The sequence below is a fragment of the Mus caroli genome, chromosome 10 (assembly GCF_900094665.2).
Source record: "Mus caroli chromosome 10, CAROLI_EIJ_v1.1, whole genome shotgun sequence".
Taxonomy (NCBI): Eukaryota; Metazoa; Chordata; class Mammalia; order Rodentia; family Muridae; genus Mus; species Mus caroli.
Window position 1 is genome coordinate 15994947 of NC_034579.1, and position 18065 is coordinate 16013011.

An 18065-nucleotide genomic window follows, 5' to 3' on the forward strand; every position below is an offset into this window, starting at 1 on the left:
CTCCAGACTCATCTAACAGGGGAAATTTAAGAAGCACGTGTAAAAACAGCCTGGTGATGTGTGCTTACTACTTATAAACTGAAAGTTACCTTGCTACTCAGTAGAAAATGAACTAGATGACTGTTTTAAAGGAACTAGAGTGACAGATGAATCTTCCAGACTTACAGTTTGCTTGGGAAGTACAGTAAAGTCACAAAAAGAACCTTATTATTTGGAAACTATCAATAAAATACTGTAACAATTTAAGAATTGGGCAGTGTTCTGGTCTAAATGTGTCCCTCCCCCCCCCCCATTCCCCTTACTTAATACTGTGTTAAGTAAGGCTTTGGGGAGTTTGACATCCAATGTACATTTTGCCTTTTACAATTTGGCTTGCTAACCTCAAGTTAGGAAATCCAAATCCTTTACGTATTGCAGATTGCCTTGGCTTTCCTGACATGACCTACAGCATTCTGGAAGAGTTCTCTGGGAATTTACACATCTGGTTTTGCTTCCCAAAATAAGCCGGAGCTTTTTGATTACACTAAAGCAATCAACCCATTTCATTTGTGTCTGGCTCAGTTTTTAAAAATGAAATAAGTTAACTTCTCTCTTTCAACTCTCAATGATAATTTTTCCCGTGCATTTTCTATCTTAGGTATCTGGCATTTTGAGGGAGGGGTGACTTTAAGATGATATATGAGAATATTAAATCATCCAGCAATGGAGCCAATCAATTACTCATTAATGATAACAGCGTAAGCAACTGGAAATTTTACAATGAAAAGTACCAGCGGCTGCCACGATAAATTTAGCCGACCACTTCTAAATTTAGCGCCCCTGTCACTTATAAACCACTTTCCATTTGAGGCCTGGGCTGTAGGGCGCTTGTTGGATCCTCCCGCCTCTCGGCACGCGTGTTGCCACGGTGCATCCAGCTCCACGCGCTGCCCACGAGCGGACCAGAGCGAGCGAGGCGCGGTGGCTGCGCCCAGCGCTGCAAACGCCTGGCGGGCTGACCCAGACAGTGCGGGTTAGAGACGCTTCTTTTGCGCCGTCCCGCAGCGAAGCGCGAACAGGGTTTCAGCCCACTTTCCCGGTTCTCTGAGGTCCGGGAGCAGTGGGTTCGGTCCAGGCTGCAGCTTCCCAGCAGCGCCCTCCTCAGGGGCGGGCCCTGGCTCTCGGTGCTGAAACGAGTGGGCGGCCACAGGCGGGTAGCCGAGAGGACAGGCGGCTGCGAGACGGTCGCTGGGACTCGGAGGGCGCGGCGAACCGGTGAAAGAGGAAGGGAAGGAAGGAAGGAGGAGGAGGAGGAGGAGACGGAGTCGGTGCAAGGGAGCTGTTGCGGAGCAGAGAGGCGGATCCTTTCGGGAGCGGCCACGGAGGTTCCGGGACGCGGCTCGGGGTAGCCCGCCCACCGCGCGTAAGGTGTTCTCCAGGTAGCGCGGCACCCAGAGGGCGCCCTCGCCCGGCCCGCGCTCGGCAAGCGACAGCTCGCGGCTCCCCGAGCGCGGCGCCCTTGAGCCGGGCTGCGCAGGTTGGCCGCCGACTCGTCCGCCCGCCAAGAGGAGGAAGCTCTGTCCCTTCCCGCTCGCCGCGGCCGGCGTCCCCACCCCGTGGACTCTCCACCCTGCAGCGGGCGAGCGGCGTGGCCACGGAGGCGCCGAGGAGGGGCGAGCCGCCGCCGGGCAGCGGCGTGGCCCCGGGGGACAGGGCGCCCGAGCGGAGGCGGCGGCGGGGCGGTGAAGGCGCGGCGCGCGATGGCAGCTGCCTAGCCCGGCGCGCGCGGAGCAGCCCGGAGCTGTGGCTAGCCAGACGGTGCGTCTGGGCTGGGGACTCCGGGGTCGCCGCCGTGGCAGCCCGGCAGGCAGAGATGGGCACCGAAGCCGGCGAGGGCATCACTTTCTCCGTGCCGCCCTTTGCGTCCGTGGGCTTTTGCACCATCCCGGAGGGCGGCAGCTGCCGGAGGGGAGGAGGAGCGGCGACGGCGGCGGCGGCGGAGGGCGAGCCGAGCCTGCAGCCCTTGCTTGTGCCGCCGCCGCCGCCGCCACCACCGCCGGGCAGTTTCTGGAACGTGGAGAGCGCAGCGGCTCCTGGCACCAGCTGCCCTACCACCGCCCCCGGGAGCAGCGCCACCCGAGGCCGGGGCAACTCTGGCAGCGGGGGCGGCCGGCGTACCACCGTGGCGTATGTGATCAATGAGGCGAGCCAGGGGCAGCTGGTGGTGGCCGAGAGCGAGGCCCTGCAGAGCCTGCGGGAGGCGTGCGAGGCGGTGGGCGCCACCCTGGAGACCCTGCATTTCGGGAAACTGGACTTCGGGGAAACCGCCGTGCTGGACCGTTTTTACAACGCAGGTGAGTGGCAGCTCCTTGCTTTGCCCAGCCGGTTTCTCCTGGCTGTCTTGGTTGGGGAGTATTTTTTGTTTTGTTTTGTTTTTTCGTGGGCGGGAAGCAAGCTTCCTATTTACATCACGCCTCACCTTGAGAGCGGCGTGGTTGCAGGACTATTCAGGCCGGTTGCTCCTAGTCGAGGGTGTGCTGGTGCCAGAGACTGTATTTGTGCGGGAGATCCTCCGCTGATTTATTCATTATCCGGCAGCGAAGACCCTGGGTCCAAGTACAAGGCTCGGAAAAACACTTCCTCCCACCACTGCGAATAATTGCTTCAATCACTTCTCTTCAGTTAGGGGATGGGTAGGTTTTGCTTTTGCAAACACACACCTGTGGCCCACTGAAGTGATGTTCTGTTCCCTGTGCAGTCTTGGGAGTACAGAAATGCCCTTATGCTAAGCAGCCAGCTGCGTGCAGGGTTTCGTTTGAGTTTTCAAAGTGCGGTCTGACCTTCCCCCCACTCATTTCACCTTCGAGTTTTGGTGGCTTCAATTTCCCATTCTCTTACTACTTTGAACGGTCAAATAACTATATGTTAGAGTAAAAGCACCGTGAAATACACCAAATGTGTGTGATCTTTGTTAGAATCTTGCCCAAAGAACCAGGGGTTTTTTTTGTTTGTTTTGTTTTGGGTTTTTGTTGTTTGTTTTTTTTTTTTTAAATACCTGAGATACTGCGGTGAGTGGAAGAGTTTATAATTTGGCATGGTTTAAAGAGTTCCCATGCAATTTTAATGACAGATTCGGTTGACTATTAAAGTGATTGTTAATGTAATCCACCGGAGGAGGAATGTCTCCCTTTTAGTCCATTTCAGATTTCAAAAACTGTTAAGAGAGTTCTAATGACTAAAGCAATTAGCCAGCCGTCTGTCAGCAAATGTTAGGAATGGTTGTGTGCTACTGAAATCCAATGGGATCAAGTAAATAGACTTGCTAATTTTTATAATCGTGGTGGTGGGGAACCTGGTTTTTGTCTTCAAACACAGTGAGCTTCTCCCATTTGCGATCACAAGGTTTTGTACTGCAATCTAATTCTCTTACAGCCTCTTTAAAACACCTGAAGGAGGCTTATGTCTGCTTTGGAATTCAGCCAAAGCTGAATATTTTAAGAACAAGAAGAACTTCATGTTAAGGAAGCCAGACTAAATAAACTGAGACTTTCTGGTTTGGGTATTTTTTAAACAGTCTGTGTCTTCATAACTGAACATGAATATAATATATTATAGCTTGGTTCTTGGGGTGGCTAGCTATAAAAATTACATAAACATAACTTTTCTAAAAAATTATAGCACTCTTATTTTTGGATTATAATTTGGAAGACGCTTCAAAGAACCAAATGATATGAGAGGAAAAAAGCCAAATAAGAACTTGAGCTTATTTTTATTGCGATGATAGAGTAGGCTTATTTTTCCTAGGAGTCCAGAAAAAAATGTCTTAAACCCTCAGCTAATATGAAGGAAAGTTTCCTAACAAAGCTGTCCTCTGTTAGTCTCCAAATACCATCTCTGCAAAAGGGGAGAGGGAAGAGGAGAACAGGCATGTGAACTCTGTCTCACTCAGTCCTATGACCAGGCCTAGGACGAGAGTACTATTGACTTATTAGGAGAGACTGGCCCTGGGACTCATAGTCAGTGGCTTGCCGTTGCACAGTGCTGGCATTAAAAGTTTATGGGAGTGGGGGGTGGGGGTGGGGGCTCTGGTTGCTTTTGTGCAGAGCACATTTGCTATTAGAATCAAGGGAAGTACTCAGTTTTCAGATCCTGAGCTCAAGAGCTGGCCAGGATCTTCAGAGACCTGTAGGTACAGTAGGGACAGTGGAGAGGATGTGCTCTGGGGACTCCCCTGTTAGTGGCCACCCTCCCAACCCACTGGTTCTTTCAATGTAGTAAGGCCTGAGTCTAATCACTGCCCAGCTAGAAGATACCTTACTCAGCGTGAAGCTGTGATGGAACGAAGATGTTGCCAGTTCACTCTAACCCTTGGTTTTTCTAAACTGAAGACATTGGGCTTGGGAGTAGGCCAGTTTGGGGTTTCCCCTGATTTCTAAGAGAGTAATTGCTCTCCTCCCACCAATGGCTGGTCAACTGTTGCTCAAAAGCTGGCCAACTGTTTTACATTCTGTCAGAGGCCAGATAGTTAAGTATTCTAGACTCTTGACGTTTTTCAGGTTTTTGACACAGGTTTCCAACTCAGCTGTGAGAACTGCTGTAAACAGTCTTTAAAGAGATGATTGTACCGTTGATAGTTGAAGGTCAGTCTGGACTCCTCAGTGAGTCAAAGGCCACACTGAGCCATACAATAAGACTCTCTTTTTCAGAAACAAAAACCAAATCAAGCAAGCAAGAGAGTATAACTGTGGATACGCAAACTGTACTAATAGATGTTGGTAGCTTGCAGGCTGGCTAAGCATATTAACTGCGGGGCCCTGGAACATGCCGGCCTCTTCTGCCCTACCTCATCTGGAGATTGAGTCCTTGCTGGGCACTTGGAAGGGCATGACTCCTCCTGGAGAAACCGGGTGTCCAGTTATGAACTGGGCTATATGCTCACGAGAAAGGCCTTCTGTGCCTTGCAGTAGAGTTTCTTTATCTGGAAAGTTCACCAGGGTAGGAGTGGAGAGAGAACTGAATTGCATGTCGGAGATTCCCCTGAATCCTATATGGATTTGTGAAATCTCGAAAGCATGAATATCGTAACAAGGGCTTTGGGGTCTGGATTCCAGTCCAGTCTCTTCTGTAATACTGAGTGAATCAATTAAGACAGACTTTTAGAGGAGTAGATGGTTGGAGAGATCTGTTCTTTAAAATCTCAGTATTATGACTGCAAGTGACTCATACTTCATAGAGATTCATAACTGCTCCTTTATGGCCTGCCTGTCCTTGGTCCTGAGGAGATCAGAATTGGGGGGTCGGGGGTGGGAACCTTTGACTTGACTGTTATAAAGCCTGTGATGGTCGGTCGCCCAGAAGCCCGAGCTTTCCAGCACTTAGGGTAGCTTTTTAAAGGAAATAGAAGAAGCCAGATAAGAGAATAAGCAAGAGCAGCCCAACCTGGGTCTTGCTTAGCTGTTATTTCTTCTCCGGTGCCAGGAATCCCACCTGGAGGCCTTGTGCATACCAGAAAGGAGCTTTGTCACCGAGCTGCAGATCAGAGCCTGAACGACTGCATTTGGAAAAGGACAGAGCCCAAGTAGTCCAGTTTAGAACGAATAACAGAAAAAAAGAGTGCTGGTATTGTTAGAACTTCCCCTATTTTTTTGTACTGATGTTTTTTGAAGAATACATCAGAGTTAAAGTGTTCACTGAATTATGGATTTTATTATTATTTATTCTGGCTTGTTTCTTGACTATGTCTGCCATTCTATTCTGTCAAGTAAAGCTGACTCATGCTTAATTAATGCTGCTATGAAAAACATTTATGTGTCCTAAAGGTAGTTATGGCTTTACATATAAGAGAGTGTCGCTCAGAGGTGGCAGATAGCAAGCCAAACCACACACCTGCTCCAAGCTCCTTGTATGGTAGGCAGTAAAATTCTGTAAAGGCCACAGGTGTCAGTAATACAAGGTGTTGCCTTTGTGGACAGACTGTAAATGTTCAGAGTTTGAAGTTACTGTGCAGTGGAGGATCCTTGAAGGTCCAGTCCTCTGGCCTCTACCTCCTGAGTCCTGGGTTTACAGTCATCCATTTATGTAGCACAGGGGATTGACAAGCGAACATTTCCAGCTCTTACAAATACTTAATAGGCCCTAGCTTTGTGATGCATTGCTGGAATGACCTTCATTATCTCTGTACTTTGCATATGAAAACGCCGGACTATAATTCTGTGTATTCACTTAGGTTAATGTGTGATTTAAGATTAACTTCACACCTTCCCACAGAACCAGCTGTTCCAGGTAGCAGATCCTGGAGGTCGCCTCTAGGAAGCCTTGATAGCCCACGTGTGCAGAACCCATTCACTCCTGTAAGCATACAGGAAATGCTGCTGATCTCTTACTGGGGGTTGGATACACTTTTCAGTGCACATCAGTGACTTTTGCTCTAATGCAGATTTTGGTTGCATCTTGGGCATTGGTAGGAGGAGCATCAACTTGGATTAGCTGTAGGGGCCAAGAGAGGGTGCAAGGAAAGAAAGAGGAGAAGCCAGCAAGAAATCAAAATACTTTCATTTCTTCCAGCTTTCTCCTTTAGCCTACTCATTGCTGTCAACTCCCTGCTGATGTAAGGCTTAGTGACCTTGCTCGGCTCAAAGCCACCTCCTCTTGGTGGGCTCTGGATTAGATGGACTACCCACTTCCCCTTTCCCTGCCCTGAGCCATTATTGCATCTCTGGGGCCTTCCTCTTAGGCTGACTCACTACAGATTGCAATCTTTTACTCGGTCTTTCATGCCACAGCAATAGCGGGCAGCCGGAAGGAAGCGTGTGCTAGTTGAAGTTTTCATCCGCATTGTGCCGTCTGTGGAGTAGAGTTCGTGCTGAGAGTGCCCTGTATGCTGCTGTGCCAGGGTGGCATCTGACCTACCACGGCTTTGCCTCGTTTGCCTCCACCCTCCCACCCCCCCATCCCTTCTTAGGACTTCCAGTTTTGTTTGGTAAAATGAAACATGACCCTTTACCTGTCTACCCTCCACTGAGTTCTTGAAAGTCTCACTGCTGACTTCTGCACTTCTGTTTTCCAGTCCAGCCCAGATTTTGTAAGGAGGTCATTTGCTTTCAGGGAGAGAATGAAGCGATGAAGTGTGTATTCCTAACGAGCAGGTTGTTCCCACGAACCAGTTTTTAAAACAAAACAAAACAAAAAAAACTCAAGAGACATGAAATGGAAATGTATTTGCTAACACTTTATTTCTCTAACTGAGGGTATTACAGCATAGAGAAAGAAAGAGAAACAATACAATGTTCTTAAAAAGGAAAGATGTTTTTATACTAAAAGATCAAGTTGTAAGGAATGGGCAGAGTGGCTCACTGGGTAAAGTTCATGCTTCAGAAACACAAGGACCTGAGTTCAGATCCTCAGAGTCCACGTGGGAGCTGAGAATGGAAAGGGAATCTGTTATCCTAGTGTTGGAGACCGGAGTGTTGCAGGTGCTCCCTGGCTACCCGGTCTTGCTAAAATGGCTTGCTCAGCGTCAGTGAGGGACCCCATAAAGGAAGGCTCCTGATGTGGACCTCTGTGCTCTACATGTATAAGCACAGGTAAACACCAACACAGTTTAGGTAGAGACTGGGACGCATAACTCAAAGCCAGAACACAGGCCTAGCATTTGGAAGGACCCGAGTTCAGTGTCCAGCACTGCAGTCAGCAGCACCAGCAACCACACAAGAGGAGGACAACAAGAAGAAAACTCTTTAAGTGTGTCCAAGCCGTGTCTTAACACAGAGGTGGAGGCAGGGGGAATAGGAGTTCAAGGTCATGCTCGGTTATATGACCATTTTGGAATCAGCCTGCACTATATATATAAGAGCATGCCCAAGACAGAAGGGGCGGGGGAGTGGAGGAAATAAAAGAGAATAAAGGGTAGGTCTTTGCATATAGTAACTATATAGAAAAAGTCAGTATTATTCATTTTCCCATAATACCATGGCTGAGTGAAAGCTTTGTTTTGCTGATCAGTGTAGCAGTTAGCATTCTCAACTTCTGGCCTGAGCTGTCTGTGGCCTCTGTGCTTTTCAGTCACTTTACTTTTCAAGAGAGATACACCTCAGTACAACTTTCAAAAGAAGAACCTTGTACGTTCACTGCAACCCAGCAACTGGCTTACCCACTTCTGTCTAGTTAGACTTTAAAAAGAGACTAGCCCCAGTGTTCACCCACGTGTGCTTTCTTCATGCACTGACTTACCTTGGGTCAGCTGTTGCTGCCCCATTGAAACACAGAGCACAGTGCTCCCTCCTGCTTTCTTGGCTAACTGGCTAGCCGAGATGAAGTACGATTTTCCTAAACAAAATTTAATAGAAACCCTGCAAGGGGAAAAAAAAAAGAAAAAAGAAAAAAAAAAAGTAGTGTGGGGGAGAGGAATCTAAAAAGAAAAGTTCTCAGTATAAAAAAATAGATTTCCTTTTCAGAGCTCCCATTTCTTACCCAAAATAGCCAAGCCCAGATCGTCACGACTGGCCTTGCTTCCTGTTCCTATGATTGTGGTTCCTTTCCTAACCGTGGCTGGCTTGGCCTGCTTGAGACATTGTCATCTGATAGCCGGGGCTGGTTCCCTCTCTAGGTGAGACCCATGTGTGAAGCACAGCACTGTCTTTCCTCACCAGAGGTCTTGGCTGGTGACAGTTTCCTGGGAGTTTGCCGACACAGGTCAGTTCCTCTGTGGTAGCCACAGGGACTAGGCCCTGCTTCCTGTTCCAGAGGCCTGGTTTGAACCCTGTTTAGTTCTTGTTTGGGCTCAGTTGGTTCATAGTTTCTTTGTGGTGCAGTGGGATATTGACAAGCATAAAGGAATGTGCAAGTCTTTCCACAGAGCTCTGTGCAGTCTTAGTGCTTCATCTAGCCTGTCTCTTCAAACACTGGTCCAAAACAGCAGAACTACAGGTGACTTCTTTCTTGGCCAGGGATTCTAAGACTTTCCTCCTTCCCCTCCAGTCTCTTCTTCCTCTCCCCGTTCATTTTTTATATTGACTTAAAGAAAAAGCATAAAAGCTAAGAGACAGAGCCCAAGCTACATTGTGGTGGTTGTGTTAGGGGAGACAAGAGGTAATTGAGAGTGAGAATATAAAGACCGCCTCCTACATAGCAGGGCAGGCCCCTGAGACTCAGGGTGTCAGGACGTAGCCCTTCCAAGCAAATGTCTTCTCTTACAGTGGGGAGTCAATAATAAGGAAAGCTATTGCCCTGGGTACATGAGCCATTCATTCAGACAGTTGGGCCCCTTTACACAGCGAGTCTGAAAATGTCCGTAACCACTCAGTACTTTCCAGCACCCTTAGCCTCCTTCATACCTGTCAACTTCTTGCTCAGCAGACACTCGGGAGAGCCACCCTAGTAAGTATCAGGGAATGCCTGTCCATCGGCTCACTGACCACAAACTATATGAAACCAAGGATTTCCCAAGCCAGAAAACTCTTCCTCATTTAAGAATCTCGATTACACTGGAGCCTGGGAGATGACTCAGTTTGCGTAACGTGTCTAATGTGCAAGCACAAGGGCCTGGCTGGGGCCAGAGATTGAGAACCCACATCACGGAAAGGAAGGCAAGAAGGAAGGAGGGGGGAAGGGAGGGAACGGAAAGAGAAGGGAAGGGAAAGGGAGGGTGGGGGAGGGGAGGTTAGAGCCAGGTGTGGTAGCTGACTCCTGTAACTCCAGTGCCAGAGGGTGACTTTGTGGGAGAAAATAGATCCCTGCAACTCATTGGCCAGCCAGTCTATCCAAGCCAGTAAACTTTTAGGTTTAGTGAGAGACCCTATTTCAGAACTGAAAGATAGTGATAGAAAACAGATAGCCCTTAACCTTGGCCCTCCACATGTATAGCCACATGTGCACCTTCCCCAACATGCACACATGCACACTGACGTGTGCGCAGTTAAAAACACAGCTTTGCTGTTTGAGAAGGCTCTCCCTTTGTAACCCTTCTCACCCTGGCAATCCTCCTGTCTCAGCTCAGTGTTGGAATTATCAGTATGCATCACTATACCCAGCTCAAATGCCTCTTGGTGTCATATTCAAGCTTTCTAACTTGTTTATTGTGAAAAGTATAGTTTAGAGCTAGAAGAGCCAGGACCAGGAGATCCAGGACCCCAGAGAGCCAGAGCCTAGAGAGTCAGGCCCAGCAGAGCCAGGCCCAGCAGAACCATTCTTGTTTCTCATGGCTGCTGCTTTCACACACCCCCACCCCCACCTTGGCATTTCTGTGTGTCTTGGTCACACTGGTACACAGATGGTGTCACATGGCCAGCTCAGAATCCAAGTTGGAGATTTACTACATTAGTATTAATCAAGCTGCCAAATAGGAATCAAATCTTTCCAACTTTTAAATCACCCAGGTTGTTTCCCCACTGTCACAGTTGGTCTATGTACAGCATGCCAAAGTACTGCAGGTGTCCTCTGAGGTGACCAACATTTAAAACACAGGTCTGACATCTTAGTCCATGATGGAAGCCACTGTGAGGGTGGGTCGTGGCAGTGACACTTCCCTCTGGTCTCTTCTTGGTAACACATTTCAGTGACTTCTTACTGACACCAGGTGACATTTTTCTATCAACACCATCAAAGGAAACGAAGGCTGATTGCCAGTTGCTTGGACTCATGCTTTGTTCCAGGGAAGTCTTGACTCAGATTCTGAGTCAAGGAGTCAAATGGATCACAGGTTATGATAGAACGACTGAAGAGGCCTTTTTGTGGAAAGATGCACAGAGGCAGGCAAGGACCACAGCCTGTTCCCACTTTTCTGAGTCTGATTTGCCTACCCCTAATGTGATAGATAGCACATGCCTAGTAGTTCAGTTCTGATAGGCTGAGTACTTGCCTGAGACAGTAGATACATGAAGAGCTTTGAAATAGAAGGCATACGTCTTTGGGAATAAAAAGGTTTATGTGTCTGTTTCCATGGGAACAACTGGTGTGGAAGAAGCCAAGAATTCCCTGTATTCCACATTCCCCTCTACCCAACTAACTAGAAACAACAGTAACAGCAAGAAACAACCTTGGGGCTGGTCATCTGCTTCAATAGTAGAGCCTCCATCTGCCATGGCCCTAGGATTGGTCCCCAGTACCTCCAAAATAAACAAATAATCTTAAAACGTAACTCAGACCATCTCAGTAATAAAAAGAGCATTGGAAAGGTGCAGCAGACATTCAGACAGGCATGCAGCCTCTGCCTAAAGACCACAGCTGTTAAACATCTGGATAGAGTTGGGCCATTTCTCTTGGAGCCATTCTGGAGAAGACTAAAATCTCCTTTCTCCTTTGTCGGTTTCCCTTCCTGGGAAAACCCTTTCTTCCTGGAAAGTGCTCCTTTGTTCTATTGTAAACTAATACTTCCAAATTTGTAAAGCCACAAACCTACACAAATATGTGAAGTATTTAGTTAACTCGTTTAAGAATGTGTGTATGTGTGCATGTGTGCACTCACCTGGGTGTAGAGGCCACAGATAAGTCTCCTTTCTTTCTCTCTTTCTCTTCTCTTCTTTTCTCTTCTTCTCTTCTCTTCTCTTCTCTTCTCTTCTCTTCTCTTCTCTTCTCTTCTCTTCTCTTTTCTTTCTTTCTTTCTTTCTTTCTTTCTTTCTTTCTTTCTTTCTTTCTAAAGTCTCTCCTTGGTACCTGGGTTTGCTGATGGCTCCACTGGCTGGGTCCTTCTTGTCTTTCTGTCTTTCTGTAGTCTTCACGTCTCAGTCTCTAGAGTCACCACTCCTGACCAACTAACATACTATTTAATAGGAAAACCAAATATAATATGTACATAAATGATCAATGAGAAATTATAGGAGATATTGCTACACATATAACCAGAAAAGTAGAAATGAATTTGGCAATAGATGAAATACTGGCTACTCCTGTGTAAGACAGGTCTGTAGGTATAAATATTGGAGTCTTTTTTCTATAAGATAGAAATCAATCTATACCAAAGATATTCATATGTATCTCTATAGAGAGGAAACATTTGCATTTCTGTCAGGTGTGCACATTACACATTGACATTGCCTAATAACCAAATCAACAGATGGACAATATAAGGAACATTCGCCTTTCAAACTGGATAATTAACTCCCAGATGATATACCACAAGGCCCAGCCCTCCAGTGAAAGGATCCACTACTTGCTCTTGCCCACAGCATGTCTTTAACAGTTGCCTGGACTGATGGTTCGTCAGTCTCTGCATCCCTAAGCCTGTCTTGCAGGAGCTCCAACTGACTTAAAGCAACTGTTGCTTCCTTCTGTCTGCTGACCCTGCTGGCTGAAGCTGTTCCTGCCCTGAAAAGGCTCTAGAACACTGTGCTGTGGAATAGGCTCCAGGTCTTCATGGTTGGAATCATGGTACCATTTGAATAGCAAGATCTCAGTCCCCAGGGTTTTAATGACATAGTAAGAGGTAAGGGCTCTGTGGCCAGACACCCACCAAGTGTGGGTCAGGATAGTGCCTGTAGAGCTGAGAAAACAGCTTCATTACTATGCTGGGAGACCACAGCTGTTCACCAATGGCTGTTACAGAGTATATCTAATCTGAATTAAGGGGTTCTACCCCTCCTGTGATGTATTCAGTTCCCGACCTTTAATTTATAATATGCCTTTATCAGCACTAGAGCTGGGCAGATATCTATCCTCTATGTTATTATGTCTATATCCCTGCCAGTAACCCCACTGTATGATTTGCCATGTTTTGTCTGGAATGCCCTTAACTCCAGTTAGCCATCCCCCATGGCCATTATTTTAAGATTTTTTACCTCATGGCATCTTCCTCTCCTCTCCTCATGGTCTCCTCAGACCCCAAGCCCAGGAACCCCAAACCTATGTCTCTCCTGCCCAGATGTTGGCTTTCAGCATCTTTATTTAACCAATAGTTTTAAAATAAGGAGCAAGGTGACATTGTACTGTGTGGAATCTCTCATTCCTGAGAGCAACCAGGCCTTGGGGGCAAGTATTTATCACCATAATACATATCAAAAGATTAAACCTCAGCAAATGGCCTTGTTATTCTACACAGCTTCAAGGAGACTTAATTTGGGGATTGAAAGTAAACCTGTTTCAGAGGGCCTTCCACTGCTGTAAAGTTCTACAAGCCAAAGACGCGACTTTGGCCTTACAGTTTCAGGCAAGCCGTACCCTAACGTGATTGTCGCATGCTAGGTGCCGTGCCTGGAGCGCCACACCTGTGATCTTGCCCAAGTTTTAAAAAGCTCTGGGAGGCAGAGAGCATAAGTTGAATGCCAAGTTACTGAACGGCGGGCCAGAATGAGAATAGTAAACAAACAAAATCCCTTTTACATAATAAAAGGTAAATATGGATTGGAGGCTTTGTTAAGGCTGAACCACAGCTGTGTTATGATTTATGCATAAAAAATGAGGCAGAGGGCGGGTGGGATGGCTTAGCGGGTCAAGCACTTGCTGCACAGACCTCATCCTTGATTAATCAGAGTTTAATCCTTGGAACCTGTAGAAAGGGGAAAGGAGAGAACTAACTCTCCAGGATTGACCTCTGACCTTCACACATGGGCCCTGTCACATGTTCAACCAAACACACAGCACATATAAATGTATAAAAGTTTTATATATAAACATATAAAAGTTTTTTCTTTAGCGAGTTAGAAGTATGCCCTTCTCTGAAGGCTCTTCACAACATTGTGCTGGGTGATCTATCACTCTGAGAGCTTGCATCGCACCTTCCAGCCCTAGGAGCCAGCAGAGTGAAACTTCCAGGGCCTTACCAGCATGGTTTTGCTGTTTTATGACTCAAGTTATGGTGTGTTCAGCAATAGAATTCTGGAGGAAAACCAAGAGGGATGGCAATAGCTTACACAGTTCTGGCAGAGTGTGTGTGTGTGGGGGGGAATAACTTTATGGGTATATTCACTGGTAACATTTGTAATTGTTGGGGGTCACATGTATAGGGTAAACATATGTTGATCTCACTATCACAAAGCTAAGGTTTGGAAGAATTTGTCTTGAGAAACTAGTTTTGGTTGATGCAGTGAAAATGTCGGTCTTCAGTTCTGGACAATAGAATTTTATCTTTCTAAGAGAATCTCTAATTTCTGGGGTATACTTAGTGTCTACTGTTTAGCTACAACAGAGTAAGAACAAGGCCTATTTTCCTGAGCACGAAGCTCGGCTTACAAATCCTGCATTTTCTAATGTGGGCAGGTGTGGGTAGAGCAGGGCTGGGGTACAAGTCACTTGGCATGGTCCAGTGATGTGCTTACCCGTGAGCTATGGCAGTCAGTTGGCTTACCTCTTCTTGCCAAGCAAACCTGTCAATATTTTCTGTGCTTAAAGTACAGTTGGCTATCGGTAAATCTGACATAAAATCAGAAAGGAAATGCTAGCCTAAGTTCCTAGCAAAGCTCTAGATCCCTCTTGGTCTTATAACAGCAGTTCTCAACTTGTGAGTCGTGACCCCTTTGAAGGCCTACGAGCATTCGAAAACACGGGTATTTACATTGTGAATCGTCACAGTAGCAAAATGACAGTTATGAAGTAGCAACGAAAATAATTTTATGGTTGCAGGTCACTACAGCATGAGGAACTGTATTAAAGAGTCACAGCATTAGGAAAGTTGAGAACCATTGTCTTATAAGATTACCAATGTAGAAAATTCATTTAACCAGAACATATGATGTGTGTGTGTGTGTGTGTGTGTGTGTGGTTACCCTAGGACAGATCCTTCTGTATTTATCATGTCATTCAGCAGATTTCTTTCTGTTGCCTCTGAAGTCTGATATTATGGGTTGTCAGCATTATGAAATATTCACGTAGACACTTAGGCTTTTGACTTTATTACCAGTAATTTATAGGAAATTCGTGTTAATACTTACCAGTCCACTTAGCATATACTGAAGTGAGTAGTATGTTTGTCTCATTAATATTAATCTTGCTTGTATCACATCAAAAATTTGAATTTAATTTATTGTTATTATTAGTGGGGTGGGGGAGGAAGGAGGAGAGAGATTGGGAAACACCTGTGTCACAGTGCACGCGTGGAGGTCAAAGGACAACTGCGTGGAGGTGCTCCTCGGCTTCGACCTTCCCCTGAGTAACTGGGCTTGAACTCCAGTCTTCAGGCTTGAATTTCCAGGTACAGAGAGTCTACTTGCTTCTCCACCATGCGAGTCCCTCAGACCAACATTTTAAAGGACAAAAATTCACACGATCATGAGCATACCAGTACACGCCTAGTTTATTAATTTTTTAAACATTCTTTTGAAGAGACAAATTAGATGCAAGACATACTAATTAAGAAGGGAAATTGCATTGAAGAGCTGGCGACATGTGAACAGTCAGCAGTGTTCCTTAGTGGCGCTGTTAGAGATGGGCTTACCTGGTGCCTTTAGAAGTTGAGGCTGAATCCTTCTGTAATTTTACAGAAAGGCGCCAGAAGCCAAGCACACAGCAGGTGAATCAGTGAGCATCTCAGGTCTACTGCGGAACCTGCAAGGAATATTATTTGTAATCGCCATTGCCTGAGGCTTGTGGGTACGAATGGCGTCTTTTAGAAGGTTAAGCCTTGACCTCCTCTACTTCAGCAAAATCTTACATCCATTCAGAATTAACATGAAGATCCGACCTTCCTCCTAGTGGCCTGCAATGCTAAGTCACATATTCTTAAGGCTTGAGAGAGATACAGAGTAGCAGAGAGCACACCCACCCGCCACCCCGACCCAGCTTCCAAGTCTTACAGAGCTCTGCATAGTAAAGCTTGTCATTACCAAGTAGTGTTCATCTTGTTAAATAAGTAGTGAACATCCTTCTTGATGGTTGCCCTCTGATACTCCAGAATTGGCTCTTCTCACCACTTATCTTCAGAGTGCATGGCTCAGGCTGGTTTAGGATCCTCCTGCTTCATCCTTTGAAGTGTTGGGATCCTAGGCATGCCCCACTGCACTATCTCAGAGAGGTCCCAGAAGGCAGGAAATTGTTTGCAGTTAGAAGCTACCATTGTGCTGTAACACTGCTGGGGAATGTTGAGGCAAACTTGTACTGAGTTAGTTGTATGCTGGCATTCCTCCATTTTCCCAGAGTACGGCTATTCTGACCATATTTTTTTTTTCCTTTTTCTTTTTAGTTTTTTTTAAGGGGGGTGGAGTTCAAGACAGGGTTTCTCTGTGTATCCCTGGCTGTCCTGGAACTCACTCTGTAGACCAGGCTGGCCTCAAACTCAGAAATCTGCCTGCCTCTGCCTCCCAAGTGCTGGCATTAAAGGCATGCACCACCACTGCCTAACCTCTGACCATGTTTTTGTTTTCTCCTAAAAGTACCATTGGGCACCCTGGAGTAAGCTGGCGAGGCAGATACATGAAGCAATCCCCTCTTTTCTGTTTATTAAACGCCGTGCTCTTCGGATTGTTCTTGGTTTATTTGTCAGACAGTTAGGCGTGTGTGGTCCAAAGAGAGGTCTGTGCCAGAGGATAAGCCACATTGCGTTTGAGAAGATTTTCCAAGAACGTAAAAGAAGATTTGGCTTAAGCTCTAACTTAAGACTGTCAGGCCTCCTGTGCGTCCAGTCTTCAGTTACCTGATGCAAACATGGGGAAATGAACTGGAGACTTGGGCTAAGGGAGAAGCTCTTGATGACTTCATCTTTACTTTATGAGACTTTTCTTTTCAGCACTTGTAACTTCCCATGTACCCACAGAAGAGCCTCTTAGCCAGCTTTTGAACTACACTATCTATCTGGCATATGGTCACAGGGGAAATTCCTCCTGAATCCAGCAGATCACAAAGCTATTTATGAATGTGACCTTAACATCCACTTCCACTTAAGTTAAGGATAACCACAGAACTCCGTATCTTTCTGTTTGATCTCTAAGAGCCACGTACGTTTCAGCTGCATGCTTTGGTTAGTAGCCTTTTCTCCCTCTGCACCACATCTTTCTTAAAGATTGGTTGTGAGGTAATAAAAATAGCTGTTTAGCAGAGAAGGGCGACACGCGTCAGTAATTCCAGTAACTGGGAAGTGGAAGCAGGAGTTCAAACCCAACCTGGGCTACATAAGATCCTGTCTCAAAAAGCAAAGCAAGGGGCCAAGGAAATGGCTTAGCCAATGAGAGTGCTCGCTGTGCATGCCTGATGCCCTCCCTGGGTTCAGTCCCCAATGTAATTAATCATTACACTGGAGGATTATTTAAAGTGATTTGAAAGAGGAAATGGTGGTAGAGGATTCTTGGGGCAGGGATTAAGACTTCAGATGGGAGGGGACATTTGTGTCTTGGTTCACATTTGGGGGGTTCCAGACCATATGGAGTGGCCCCACTGCTTTTTGGCCTGTTCAAAACTGAGCTGAACTGTTCACATCCTCAGCTTCAGAGAGTGAGTGAGAGACGCCCTGCTTCCCACAGTCCTCATGGCACTTGCCAATGACCTAAGAACATCCTACTTTCCCCACCTCTTAAAGGCTCTACTGCCCAGTAGCACCCTGGGCCTAAGCCTTAGCAACACAGGCACCTCTGTGGAGACGGTCATGGTCAAACCAAAGCAGAGGGCTAATAGGTGAAGTTTTCTTTTTACATATATGTAATTTTTGTTACGTTTTATTTAGTAGTTTTGTGTCTCTCTGTGTGTCTGTCTCTCTCTCTCTGTGTATATGTGTGTGTGTGTGTGTGTGTGTGTGTGTGTGTCTGTGTCTGTGTCTGTGTCTGTGTCTGACTGTCTCTGTGTCTGTGTGTGTTTGGCAGCAAAATGCCTTTACCTGTTGAGCCATTATCTTACCAACCCAAGTAAGATGTTTAAAAGAAATAACTGGAATTGAAGGTGACAGAATTTTAAGTAGCTTTGGTCAGGGAAATTTCCAGAAAGTGAGCAATGTTAGATGTCAGGTAGAGGGGTCTGAGCGACCACTGGTGAACAAGCAGAAGTGAGTGATCTGGAAAAGTGTGTTTCTCAACCTGTGAGACGCCTCAGCTGGGCTACCCACCCGCTGCTGTGCAGGTCCCTGTCCAGTTCCGACAATGGAAGTTATCCTCTGCCCCACTCACTGTGCTGTGACTTTCTTCCCATGCCTCTCTCATTCACACACAAAACAATAGTAAAGAAAGTAACAATATATA

General features: G+C 46.5%; 1 protein-coding gene across 1 annotated transcript in view; it reads left to right on the forward strand.

Moving 5' to 3' along the window:
• The first annotated feature begins 1371 nt into the window (after positions 1-1371).
• Map3k5 (mitogen-activated protein kinase kinase kinase 5) overlaps positions 1372-18065 on the forward strand; it is a 195453-nt gene continuing 178759 nt past the window's right edge. The window contains exon 1 of the mRNA XM_021174435.2: positions 1372-2333. Within this exon, the coding sequence (XP_021030094.1) occupies positions 1853-2333 (481 nt within the window). The 5' untranslated portion in view covers positions 1372-1852. The remainder of the gene's footprint in view (positions 2334-18065) is intronic.